Source organism: Typopeltis vanoorti, chromosome 9 (genome assembly GCF_054136105.1).
Source record: "Typopeltis vanoorti isolate ZY-2024b chromosome 9, IOZ_Tvanoo_1.0, whole genome shotgun sequence".
Classification (NCBI taxonomy): Eukaryota; Metazoa; Arthropoda; class Arachnida; order Uropygi; family Thelyphonidae; genus Typopeltis; species Typopeltis vanoorti.
Window position 1 is genome coordinate 85,378,974 of NC_143557.1, and position 14,280 is coordinate 85,393,253.

Below are 14,280 nucleotides of genomic sequence, written 5' to 3' on the forward strand. Positions count from 1 at the left end.
AGAAACTCAGTTGGCTCTATACTGTGGCAGGCTCCGCCACCACCGAGCAGAGCTGCTCATTTGCTTATCTGGAGGGGTAACAGCAACAGCCATGCCTCAGTTAACTTCACAGGCTACAGCATCGCCATTCATTACCGCACCACGCAGCTCCTGGGTGACAGCAAAAGCCGAGCCTCAGTTAAAACTTCACGGGCTACAGCACTGCCATTCATCACCCAAGCTTCCAACCGGTTTCGACCTTTGTATAGGTGACGCGGGCTCTAAAAATAAGATAAGACGATACCGAGAGATCGCCGAACTCAGCGTTGTTCCACTCAGTGACAGGCCCACCCCAACACCGAGAAGAACTTCTCAGCATTCGCTCTACCCAGTGGCAGGCTCACCCTACCACCAAGCAGAGCCATCATCTCAGCAGCGGCCCCACTCAGAGACAGGCAAAAACCTACCCCCCCCCCCCAAGCAGAGCCTCTCAAATCAGAGCCAGAGCACCACCGGTTTCGACCTTTATTGAGGCCTCGTCAGTGGGAGCCAGACCTGACAATGCTAAGGTTGAAGTAATGCAGAGCTTATATGAATTTTACCTAAACAAGTTGCCTCAAGGTGCTTTGACCTTATTAAATAAAATCTCAGGATGAGAGATAGATGTAGAAAGTTTTTTTTTAGCTTGGGTATATTATGTATTCAAGATACCAAGTAATTTTATATAAACTTGGTTCTTAATCTTATTTCCCAAGTCAGCAAACAGACAAGTAAGTCAATTTTGCGCCTGCACGTAGTCTGAGGCAACTCATGGTAGTGCCACTCTGGGCAACTCAAGGTCAAAGCAGACCTTGTGGCAACTTGGTTAGGTAAAATTTATATAAGCTCTGCATTACTTCAACCTTAGCATTGTCTGGTCTGGCTTCCACTGACGAGACCTCAATAAAGGTCGAAACTGGTATGGGTAGTGACCATTGTCTTTAATGCATAGCATCATACATCTCTGCAAGGGGAATATGCTTTACATTACGGGAAAAATACTAAGGAAAGTGATCAGAGCTTAATCCACCTTTACCACGAGTTGCCTCAATCTTGCACTACGTGCAGGTGCACACTTGACTTGTCTGTTTGCTCACTTGGGAAATAGGATTAAAAACCAAGTTTATATAAAATTACTTGGTATCTTGAATACATAATATATATATATTCAAGATACCAAGTAATTTTATAAGCTTGGTTATTTAACTCCTAATCCCAAATATGCAAACAATTAAGTTTGTGCCTGAAACATAGTTCAAGTCTAAAGATGGTACAACACCAGGGCAACTCATTGTAAAAGTGGGTAAAGCTCTGATCACTATTCTTAGTATTTTCCCATAATGTAAAGCACATCTCACTAAAAGATGTATACTGCAATACATTATGGGTGGGGTCACTGTCCAGATCGATTTCAACCTTTTTTGAGGTCTCCTCAGTGAGTAGCTAGACCCTAAATACCAAGGTTGACAATTGACATTTATGTCTTTAGGGGTTAAGCAAAATGCTTTTCATATTCCCCGCTATCTGTTGTGGTTACAGTGAGGGTAAAATTTACGAATAGTTGGCTCACCCTGAATGGCATGGAGATTATGCATCGTTGTAGGAGGCTAATATAGCTTTTGGTCTTCTATATTTGAATATGTCCGTTGCCTCGTATGTTGCAGCTTGCTGAGCCAAATTGTTGGGATGTGTGGACGTCTTTAGGAAAAACTTGGATGCTAAGGATTGTAGAAAAGAGAGAATATAGGGAATATTTGTGTCTCTGTGGAGTTGATTGTTTCTAACATACCACGGAGCGTTCAGAATCATTCTCAAGCATGTGTTCTGAACTCACTGTATTTTGATAATGTTAGTATTAGAGGTGTGGCTCCAGGCCGGAGATGCCTAGGTGATTATAGGATGAATTGTCATCTGGTATAGTTGCAATTTGATTCTGTTGCTGAGCTTGCTATTTCTATTAATTAGCGGATAGATCTGAGTTATGGCTTTAGATGCTTTTATGCACGCAGACTTGATGTGTTGGTTGAAAGATAGCTTTTTGTCGAGAATCACACCCAGGAAATTTGTTTTTGTCTGCCAGGGAATTTTAGTATTGAATAGTAACACATCTCCTGCAGGAGACATTGGCCTTTTTGAGAAAAGAACGGCTGAGCTTTTCAGGGGGTTGACTTCCAATCTCCACTTGGAGAACCAACCCTCCAGCTTTAGAAGGTTTCCTTGAAGCTTTCTGGTAATGAAATGGGGTCTGAGAGATCTGGTTAGTATTGCCGTATCGTCTGCATACAGGGCCAAAATGGAAGTCATCGGATTGTGTGGGATGTCTGACATGTATACAGAAAACAGCAATGGAGCCAGTAGAGATCCCTGCGACACTCCAGCAAAGATATGGCGCTGGGACGATATAGACCCGTTGATTTTAACTTGCATTGGTCTATTCTGAAGATATGAATGGATTAGATGAACCATTTTTAGTGAGGTACTGGCTGAGATAAGTTTGTGCAGGAGTCCAAAACGCCAGATTTTGTCAAATGCTTTGGATAGGCCTAGGAAAACAGCTCCTGTGCACTGGTGCCAGTTGTAACTGGTGGTGATGTATTCGACAATTCTGTGGATTTGCTGGGTAGTACTATGGTGTTGCCGAAAACCAAACTGTTCTTTAGGGAGGATGTTCAGGTCATTTACTGAGGTTTGGAGTCTTGAGAGGATGACCTTCTCTGCAACCTTACCCAGATTGGAGATGAGACTGATTGGACGATAATGCTGCGGTAAGTGTTGGTCTTTGCCTGGCTTAGGTATAGGAATCACATCAGCCAGTTTCCAGGTGGAAGGAAAATAGTGAAGTCTTAAGATTGCATTTATTATACTGGTCAGGTGCACTACAGCTTTTCGAGGCAGCAGCTTGATCACCCTGTTTGAGATGCTGTCTGATCCAGGAGCTTTATTGTTCTTAAGTTTTTTAATAATATCATATAATTCGACAGGTGATGTGGGTGCAATATGGTCAGCACTGGTATCTGGGAGGTTTAATGCATGCCTGACCTGACTGTGGATTTTTATAGATGATGGAAATCTAAGTTGTTATAAGAAGGTTTGCACTGATCCTCAAGATTTTTTAGTATTGCTTCTTCCTTATCTGCATCTGTGTGGACTAGGCCCTGGTTTGAGATTATGAGGGGAGGGATCTGTTTTTATTTTTGATGTTTCTCAGTAGCCCCCAGATAGAGTGATCAATAGGTAAGATAGAGGCTAACTTTTTATCCCAAACTTTGTTTCTATGAATTTTAAGTGCCTCTCTTACTGCTCCATTCAATCTATTAAGCACTGTCTTGTCCTCAGGAGCGCGAGTGTTATGAAATCTCTTTCCAGCTCTTCTCTTCTCTCTGATCAGGTCCATAATGCCCTCAGGCAAACGATCAGGTTTGGGAACAGGTTTCTGGAAGGTTGCAACCGTTACAGCGGACTTAATCTGTTGGGTGAGGCTAGTCACTGCAGATTCCACATCTTCTGGTGTGCATATGTGAGGGACGGGTCCAATTTGATCCCCAAGTGCTTTAGACAATCTGTCCCACGATATGCATGAGTGAGAGGGAGGAGACAGGTATTCTTGTTCTCCCAATTGCAGTAGAATTAGGTTGTGATCCGACAACAGTTCGTTTAGTGATATAAGGCTGTACTGTAGTTTAATGTCTTGCAGGATAGCTATATCCAGGATGTCAGCAGTGCCAGACTTACTGAGATGAATTGGTTCGGTAGGTCTAGCCACAACAGCATAGTTTGATCCTGTGTAGCTAGAAAGGATGCGACCATTTTTATTGGTAGATTTACTGTTCCAAGCAGGATGTTTTGCATTGAAGTCTCCTTGACTCCCTGGAGGTTTCAGATGATAATAATAATAATAATATAGGCAAGGTTGTTTTAGCTAATTTTTGGAGAATGAGTGGGCAGTTCAGTCTCCATCAGTAATTAATGATCGTCTTGGCCATTCAGAGAGAGCTGGCAATCATTAATTTTAAGCAGCAGAATCCAGTGAAGAGATCTCATGGTCCCTCAGGAAAAAACTCAGAAAAATGATCCCATAGCTGTATTTGGAACTTCTGCAATATCCTAAGTATTGCCAACTCATCAACCTCTGTTCTCACATTAGTCTCTGCCACAGCAATATCACAAATGGTCACTTGGCAGCTCAACTATTTCATATACCTCTGTCATCGGCATTTATTAGTTCTGTAAAAGCAACACACAGTTGAGAAATATTTAATTAAGATAATTACAGATCTCAATTCATGTATTGTTGATCATCAATCGAAGTGTGTGTTCATGTGATTAAAAAAATGAAATGTAAACAATTCTTGACCATCTTTCACCAAGGAAACAAAACTACAATGCCAACAATACAAGAAAATAACAACCGCCTCAAAATTTTACAAGAAGTTAGATGCGCAATAAAACAGATGAAAAACAATAAAGCATCAGGCATTGATACTATCCCTACTGAACTGTGGTCATATGGAGGCAGCATATCAATAGAATAATTAACAACCCTATTCAATAAAATACTACAAACAGGAGAGATCCCAGATGACTGGAGAACTGGAAAGATCATCCCAATATACAAGAAAGGAGACAAAAGAGACTGCAGAAATTACAGACCAGTCAATTTACTCTCCCACACCTATAAAATATTTGTAAGAATTATACAAAATAGATTAAAAAAACACTTATGAAGAACTGATAGGCATAAAACAAGCTGGTTTCCAAGGAAACTTTTCAACAACAGACCAGATTTTCACATTGCACAAACTAGCAGAGTTCAGCTGGGAAAACCATAAAGAACTATATTGTTGTTTAGTGGACTTTAAACAAGCTTTCAATAATATCAATAGAGAAATCCTTCTTAAAGTTCTACTAGAAAAATCAATAGATAAATATATAACACAGTTTCTGATAAAATATTACTCTAAGACAAATGAAATAATTAAAAAGGACACACACCAGAACCCATAGAGATCCAAAAAAGAGTAATGCAAGGATGCCCATAATCCCCATGCCTATTCAACATACATCTAGACAAAGTTGTAAAGAAGGCAATAGACAATGAGCCTGGAATCTATGTCAATGGTTCAAACATAAATAATATCAAATATGCAGATGATCTCATCCTTATTGCAAGAACTCCAAATTAACTACAAGGTTGATAAACAAGCTAAATGAAACCTGTAAAACATATGACATGACAATAAATATAAAAAAAGACAAAAGTGATGAAAATAGGGAGGAACAGAACTACCATCTCAGCCACCCTAAATGGAGTACAAATAGAACAAGTAGGCAACTTCATATATCTTGGATCAAAACTAAGAGAAACAATAGATGAACATGAAACAATCAAACACAGAATAGCAATAGGATGGACCACCATGGGAATATTACAGAAAATATGGAAAACAAATAAGATATCTAAGCAAGCCAAAATCAAATTATATGAAGCAATAATTATACCAACAGTCATCTATGGAGCAGAAGCGTGGACAATTAAGAAAAGAGGGGGGGGGGGGAACTCTGGCACTTGAAATGAAATGCTTAAGAAAAATAAATAGAACAAGTTGGATAGAAAAGAAAACAAACAGCACAGTCAGACAAGAATTATTGTATAAAAAGACAATAGAAAAAATTAGAAAACAACTGAGATGGTTTGGCCACACTGTACGCATGGGCGCAGACAGACTTCCTAACGTCCTAATCAATACTTTTCCAACCGAAAAGAGAAGACCTGGCAGACCAAGAATTACCTGGCTGAAATCAATAAAGAACATCTCAGGATGCAGAACATATAAGGAACTTTTTCTGACAGCAAGGAATAGAGAAGACTGGAAGATCCTGCTCAAGAGAAGACTCAACCCATCTTAGACGAAAAAGAAGAAGAAGAAATAATTCTTAATCATTTCCGAGACTTTTGGCATGGAGAGTCTATCGTTGACATTTGGATGATACCTGAAGTACTTTGGACCGTTCTTTAAAGAGACTTATCACATTCATCACCACATATTCTAGACAACTATTTAAGAATGGTGCTGACCAGTAATTGTCAATAGCATTGATCATAATGGGAAAAACAAATGATCTTTTGGAGTTAGATGGTGCGTATTGTGGGTGCCCATCTGGCCAGAGCTATCATTTCAAAAACAGCAGAACTGACTTGTTTCTCAAGAGGTGAAATATCCTGGGTGTTTAATCAGTGGAAAAATAACCCACTTCTTGTTTCAGAGGTGTAACTGTGGTCCTAAGACAGTCTATCAGGAATGAGATTGCCATCATCTGAGGCTTGTACAAACAAACAGAACTTGATGTATGCAGAAACTGACTGAAGCATTTAATGAAAGCTGCTCACAGAACGATGCACAGGGAATTGAAGAGAATTGGTATTGGCAGCTGAATGTCTATACAGAAACAAGTGATTTCTGCAAAGTTTTTATTTTGGTGGCCGATATGTTACATAGTAACATATCGGCCGCACATTTGGCGTCATTCTAAAGGATCCCGTGGCTAGTACTAGTAATCCCATGTTCTGCTAGTTGATTTTTTCCATTTCTTGGAAGAAATGTAGGATTGGCCTGTCAGTCCAAAGTAAAATAATTTGCAATTGCATGGGACTGAACAGACTCCAAGTAGCATTAGAGATGGAATTTTTTCTTTTGGAGATAGCATCATAGAGCTAACTGAATTTATAGGCTTGAAAGTTGTGGAAATATTTAAGGTGTAAGGACTACTCTCTGAAATGCCTTTAATGTATAGGATTGCGATTCTGTGCGAGTCTGCTCTTCTAATAAAGGGTCGAGAAAAGTAATTATTGATCATCTTCTCTACTGTTTTCGGATTGTAACCACTGAGAATACCAGTTTCTTTGTAAAAATTTCTTTTTGAAGTATATTAGACAAGGAACAGATAATACTTTTTGCAAATGTTCCTCTAGCTGATGCCTAAAATTTTTATCATCTAAGCTTCCATTGGATATTCTAGACCTCTTCAAGTTTGTCATGAATTCTGGATATTTTAGCTTAAATGAAAAGCTTTGTCGACAAATTGAAGGTATTGGAACAAGCTCTCCAATATCTTCCATCCTTGTTAACCTCTATTTAAAACAACTAGAAGAAAAAAAAATTAATGATTAATCCAAAATCATTAACATGGCTTCGTTATATATGGATGTCTTTGGAATAATTCGATCTGATTTTATTTTCCTCACCACGCTGATCACCTTTCTTGCCTGACCTTGTACTATTCATGTTTGCTGATCCCCTTTCTCTATCCTCTACAATATTTTCTGTTTTGGCAGCTCACAGTTAATGATGCCACTCATTCATCTAACTCCTACTCAATGTTGGGTATACTATCTGATATTGCTTACTCCAGATACTCCGACTATTCCCTATGCATTGTGAACATCCCTTCCTGGCAAATTTTTATGCCATTGCTACTTCAAGGTGCTTCCTAAGCATGTCATAATTACCTGCCTTGTAGTTCCACATATACCTCTTATTAACTGAAAATTCCATATCATCTAATTCCTGATGTGTACTTTAAAAGGGGGGGCATACAGGATATTATGATAGCAATGATGTGAAAATTTTAGTTAAGACCAAAGTGTAGTACATACTTCCTATAGACAATTTTCTTCAACATTAATCTGTTATCTATCAAGATTCCAATTATCAGTTCTTATATTTCAATCTTCAAAGGCACTTCTTATTGTATATATCCACCTACCTCTTGGCCTTCCTCTGGATATTTTTCCTGCCATTCTGGTATAAGAACATTTATTTGCTAACATTACCTCTCATTCTGTTTAAGTGTCTGTACCACTTACAATAGCTCTGTTCACAGATTCATGAATGCTAAGAATGTGGTCCTTCCAAAAATCCTTGATTTTAATATGAATCTGCCACTGATGCCACATGTTCACTCCCATATCTTTTCTTTCTCAAAATTCATATGTTAATACCGGTTTGAACACTGTAATGTAAACTGCTGTCATCAAGGCATTTTTGTGGGCACAAAGAAACAGAATGTACATGCAGGCAAACACAGAAAATGAAAGGCAGGATTCTGCAGTCCTAACTGGTGCCCTCTATGGGAGCAATATGGAAACTTTTGCTGAAGGTCTCAAAATAACAGTTTTCCATATTTTATGGTAAAGTGAAGCAGATTCTATAAATAATCCGATTTATATCTGCTCTTGTATATAAGGGAGGTTTTGTTCCATTGATTCCAGTAAGTCATATTCACGATCTAGCTGCTACTACTCCAGAATGGCTGTAGTGTTAAGTACTCTGGAGTAGTAGACTATGCTACAGATACAAATCACTGGATCCAATGGAACAAAGCCTTTCAAAATACAGGACCAGATATAAATTGGAGGGATTATTTTGAGAATTTGCCACAGCATTAAAACACTCACTAAATCTGAACAGACCATTATTTTGAGATCTTCAAGTTTCCATCACTATACCCATAGAGGGCACCAATTAAGATCTCTGTATTTGCCTTCTTGCTAGTGTGCCTATGTGCACATAGTTAGTTGTATTTCTTTGCACTCATGAAGATGCCTTGGTGATCTAGACAAAATATTGGCAGAGTATTAATGTAGTACTAATATTAATAATGAGTACTAATATTAATTTATTAGCTAAATAAATCTGGTTAGTGACCTATGTTGATCAGAAAGAAAAACTGTTGAAATAGATAAACAGTTTTCTTTCTGTCTGAATTTCATATCCCCATCCTCTTTCTCCTATAAATATACTGTACAGAGTTCTTCTAATGTCAGTTTTCCTCAACATTAATGTTATCTGTCAAGATTCCAAATTATCATATTTTATATTTCAGTCTTCAAACTTAATATTTTCTAACATTACCTTTCATTCAGTTTAAAGTGTCTGTAGCACCTTAGATTAACTCTTTGACACATCTTGCAGTGCAGTTATATCGCATGTTTTAAGATTTCCTATAAACAGTATCTTCAGTACAAATCTCTTCAAACCATTCTTCATTGAAGACCACCTAATATTCTTTTAGATAATACCCAGATTATCAGACAAGATCAGATTTCTATCTCACTTTCTCTTCTTGAGAACCGTACCTTTAACTTTCTAGAACACATATCACTGGCTTCCTCAGCTCTCAAAAACTGAACACTGTGGAAATCTCAAACTGCCCATCCTTTCTCATGTATGGGGTGGTACATCCAAGACCCCCCCCCCCCAAACACACACACACACACACACACACACACTAAGAACGTGTGTGTGCCGAGCCCTTGTAAATATGATGTTCTATGTGTTCTATGTGAAACATCTCTGTAGAATTTTGTGAAATAAAGAAATAATTTTTTCTAAATGTAATTTATTAGTTTTCAATTTCAGGAATCCAAGATAAAACTGATTAGTGGTAATTAAAACATGAGACAGACCTGTGATTGCAAATTATATAATCTCTACTGTAAAACTGCATTTATAGAGGTACCGTTTCTTTTCATTGACATAGATATAGCAGGATTAGTGTTGATAGTGAGCCTAAATTTCTTTTTTTTTTTTTTGGAAACTCGACAAGGTCTGCAAATTTGGATCAGAGAAACCAATGTTGAAGTCACAATTCAGAATCATTGGTATTTGATAATTTTTCTTTGACAGTGCAGCACTGTCAGTGTTATAAGGCAGAAGACTAAAGTGAATGAAATCTATAATGTATTAAATTGACTGGTTTGGAGAAATTTTTATAACTGTGTCAAGAATAGTTTATCCTTTAGGCAAAAGACATTCAGTAGTGCAAATATCTCCCACCAACATGATACCTGCAGATGTTCCTGTCATTTGTTGGTAAATAATATCCAGATGGAGAATAATATTTTTTTTTTATTGTTCTTGTTTTGATATACTGCAACTCTACTGGCTCTTTGACAGTCTCACTTCATTTACATAACAGTCAAAGTTAGGCATGCTGGCACACTCGTAATGTTCTCTAAAGAACTGATATCTGGCAAGGTAATGCTGAGTGACTGCAACCATGAGATTCTGGAATGAGCTAGAATAATGACAAACTCAAGTAAAGAGTCTGTATAGCTTTCGATGGATTAATCAGTAACCTTTCAAAATCCTTTTATATCAGTTACTTTGGATAAGGTGAATAAAACTAATGACTGCTTGCAGTTCTTTTCATATTCGTACACAAACAAGTCAAAAGTTCCTCCTTGAGATTTCTAAATGGTTATGATGCAAGCTTGCATTAGGGGGAAAGTGATTCCATTTAGCTGACATTATTTTACTGATATTCATAACACACTGTGCAGTGTCCAATTGGAATAAGGGAATCACTGATGTTATGCAATGAGGCTTACTGGGAACCTCATTTCTTGGCTAGGGAGTCCACTCACAGAGCATCTGAAAATTTGGATCCAAAGTCACTTAACGTTAGAGGTGCATTCTTCAAATTCAATGATGCCATTTGATACAAAGCTCCATTCACTAATCCATCAGAAATATCTATATTTGTGATGTGATTTTGCCAACAACTAAGGGAAGTTGACAGGGTAGATAGCTAGTGTCTAAAACAGATATTTGTAGCTTCTGTCTTATGTGGGCTTCTTGCTCTGCATTTTTGCATCTGATGAATATGTCTTGAGTAACTGAAGTCAACTTTGTCTTCTGGTAAAGACAAACAGTTATAATGAGCATTTGAGTTATTATAACAATTTGCAGGATGATTGCAACGGAACAGTCTTATGCTGTTTGGGGCAAAGCCGATCAGCTTTTTTTTTTTTTTTTTTAGCCACAAAATGCAATTCAGTCAATTCTCTTTCCAAATATTCTTCAGTTTAGAAGCGTTTAACCAAACCTTCTAATGTTTTTGCTTTTCAGCACCAATTTTTGTGTTGACACTCTAAAATGGTTTTATTTTTTTTTTCACAATTTCAAAACTTTACATTTTTCTTATGAAATTCACAAAAGAAAATCACTACACTTGGAATTTTTTAAAACTCCAAGTGATATGATTCAGTTTTCACAAAATGAGGTGACACCAGATAGTTGCTCTATACTGAAGCAGTACCAGGCAGACTAATATAAGCTGTTGCAACCAACTGGGCAGTAGTGAGTGATAACATAGTTACTTCCATCATCTGATTTTGTAACACATACATGCCATAAGTTTACACTTTGTTGAAAATTAGGAGAGTGTACATAAAGATGTTTCACATAAAACATCAATTATACAAGGTGGCACATGCATATTTTTCTCTTTATATTTCCTTCATGATTTCCCTGAATGGTGGCAATGTTTACCTGGGTTGGTAAACATTGCCACCAGTGTAACTAGAAATAAGAAATTCTCTCTCTTCATGGCTTGGGCAGCGTGCACAGAACAGACTGCTATAATGCAGTGTGCTTTTTCTCATTCTAATCTTTTATTTCTGTCCTCATACAACAATTACATAGTTAACTCACTGGAATATCCCCCCCCCCCCCTCTTGATTATCTAATATATTACAGCACAGAGTAAGTTCCCTCTCTTTATGGTCCAGTGTGTCTGAACTATTAATTGAGAAAAAAGACAATTTGTATTTTTGCTTTTCATTTTGTCACGATATTTTGTAGTAATTGTGCTATAACTGTTATGTGTAAAACATTTTTTTGTCTTTTTTTTTTTTGTATTATATAACTTATATAAGGAGAGTCTGGAAGGTTCTGATACACACCTAGAACAAAAATTAATTTTTATGTCTTCTTATATCTTAAAATAATTTTCAGGAAAAACATTTTTATATGAAAAAAAAAAAAAAAAATATGAAAAAGCATTTTGGTTCTAGGTGTTTATCAGAATTTTCCAGTCCCCCCCCCCCCCCTTGTATATTGCATTCATTTTTCTTGGATGTTTTCTTTTTTGTATTTTGTTATGTATTGTGATGGTTTGAGTTTTTCTTAGACTTTTTACCAATTGAAATTTTCTGTTTTCTGATGTGCATAATGGTTTGCTATGCCATCTACTTAGTGTGATGTCATATGGCCGAAGTCAGTGGATGTGGCATCAGTCACATGACTTATGCAGGTCATGAGATTTTCTGGAATTCTCAATTATCAGAGAGAAGCCCATTTACGAGATTTGTACTAGTACTGCATGCACTGTCACAGTAGTTATTTCTGAGCAGTGATTTACTTACTTCCATCAGAAATTTTGTGACATTCAACTTCCACATTTACTCCTAAGGATGTAAAGACGTTTCAAATCAAAAACTATCGATGCCAACTAGAAGAGAGCAATTTGGATAATGACTGATTCCCTTTTCAGTGACTCACTCCTCAACTGTTATGTCATGTGGTCTATTTTTTGTTCATCATTTCTATAGATAGATGGGCTGTGCCACTGAAATGATGCTCAGCCTTTTACTTCCCATTGAGCCTGTTAAAAACATGAGTGGGAGCTACCCTACATCCTTTTATTGTTTAAACTATAAATCCATCCAACTTTTCCCTCTTTCGTTTTATCTATTTTATGAAAAAGCATTCTAAAAGTATTCTCAAACAAATAAAACCAAATAAAAATATCAATAGGTTCCTTTTCCCTAACTACTGTCCACAGCATGAATGTGACATAGGTTCTTCAACCTCTGTTTGGGTTGGCATTAAAAAATAAATAAAACAATTAAAAAGGTATAATGAAATAGTTACTAGTTAAACTTTGTAACACAGTTGATATTCTGACCTTCAAATCAGAGGCAATAATACAAGTATGAGATTATGTTTGCAACACTCAATTAAGATCTCAAGTTTGCAATTAAAATCACTGCCCACAGTTTTTCACTATACACATTTCTTAGTACTGAATAATGTTTCTGATTATTGCTGCAGGTGTGTTATAGATGACTATTACATGCAGGCTATCACAATTTTTCAAAATAGTTGTTACAACTGTTTTGAAAAATTCTTTATTGTTGTAAGACTTTGTGAAGACAGTGATATATATTAAGATGTACATTAGGAGGAGCACATTTTATTATCAAATAGCATTCAAAAATACACTCCACAAATATACATAATTCATAAAACAGACCAATTATGATGAAAGAGTGAAAAATAATTCATTTCACATTTTGTTTTCATGGGTAGCATACTGTATTGTATTGAAATTTGATATGAAGGTAAAAAAAAACACTCTTCATTAAAGCAAAATCCTTCAAATGGAATGTTATTTGATGGTACAAAAACTGGCCAAAAATTAAAATAATTTTGTAAAAGGAAAGAATGTTTTGCTCCATTTATAAAGGATATCCACAGAGAAGAGATAATCCCTGCAATTTTTTTCAGAATACATATCACATATGGAATTATTTAAATAATTATGTACATATATTTATATTCCTATAAAATATTCACATGGATGCCAGTAGATATAAAAGTTTTGAGCCACATACTACCTTCTTTTGGAATCAAGTAAACAGTCATACCAATAACATCACACTATGAGCTTTACCCTAATTAGCACAAGTTCTAGTGATAGTTAACCAAAGTCACTGGCTTGGATGCTTATACTCTTCCGGTAAGAAAAATTGATTATGTACCTTTATTCATGTCACCAGTTCATATTTTTATGAAATGTATTTAGCAGCACACACACACACGATTATTTCACAGTCTACTTAACTCATTGGAATCAAAAAGAACTTCATCCTCATCACTGTCTGTTTCATCATTATTCAGCAACCGTTCCCAGCTTTCTCGCTCTTGGTCCTCTTCCGCTTCTTCCACTGAAATTCAGGAAATTGTATTTGGAAACAAAAAAATAAAAAATAAAATAAAAATATTAAGAAACCTGGAAAGGAAATATATGAATAGTCTGACTACTACACCACCCGAGATCTACATTATAATAATTTCTAAATGTCCAATTCATGAAAATATATTTAAATTCTTATTCAGATTTTGTAAATTTATAAAAATATAAGCAAGTTAATATTCGTGAGATTCAGCTTCCTTAACTAATACATAACATTTGTGAATGGCTATAAGGAGTTTTAATTTACTGAACATTTTTTAAGATTATGTCTAAGCAGCAAAGGCAATGAAGTGATTGTATTATTGTCTGTAAATTCTCCTCTAACCAGTTGGCCTGATTTGAAAGATGAAACATCTAAGATTCTGGGAGAAAAAATCCTACCACCTGTTGTGGTTACATGCAAATAATAGGATTTCTCCCCTCTCTCTCATTTCCAGTCCT

At 36.5% G+C, this 14,280-nt stretch overlaps 1 protein-coding gene across 7 annotated transcripts in view; it reads right to left on the reverse strand.

Moving 5' to 3' along the window:
- Nucleotides 1-13,028: 13,028 nt before the first annotated feature.
- The window catches only part of LOC150103218 (solute carrier family 35 member H1), a 261,818-nt gene continuing 260,566 nt past the window's right edge, over nt 13,029-14,280 (reverse strand). For 4 of the 7 annotated variants that reach the window (XM_090397758.1, XM_090397759.1, XM_090397760.1 and 1 more), the window contains one exon: nt 13,029-13,810. In XM_090397758.1, the coding sequence (XP_090253884.1) occupies nt 13,760-13,810 (51 nt within the window). In that variant the 3' untranslated portion in view covers nt 13,029-13,759. The remainder of the gene's footprint in view (nt 13,811-14,280) is intronic. The other 3 variants (XM_090397762.1, XR_016548789.1, XR_016548790.1) reach the window with 3 other exon arrangements.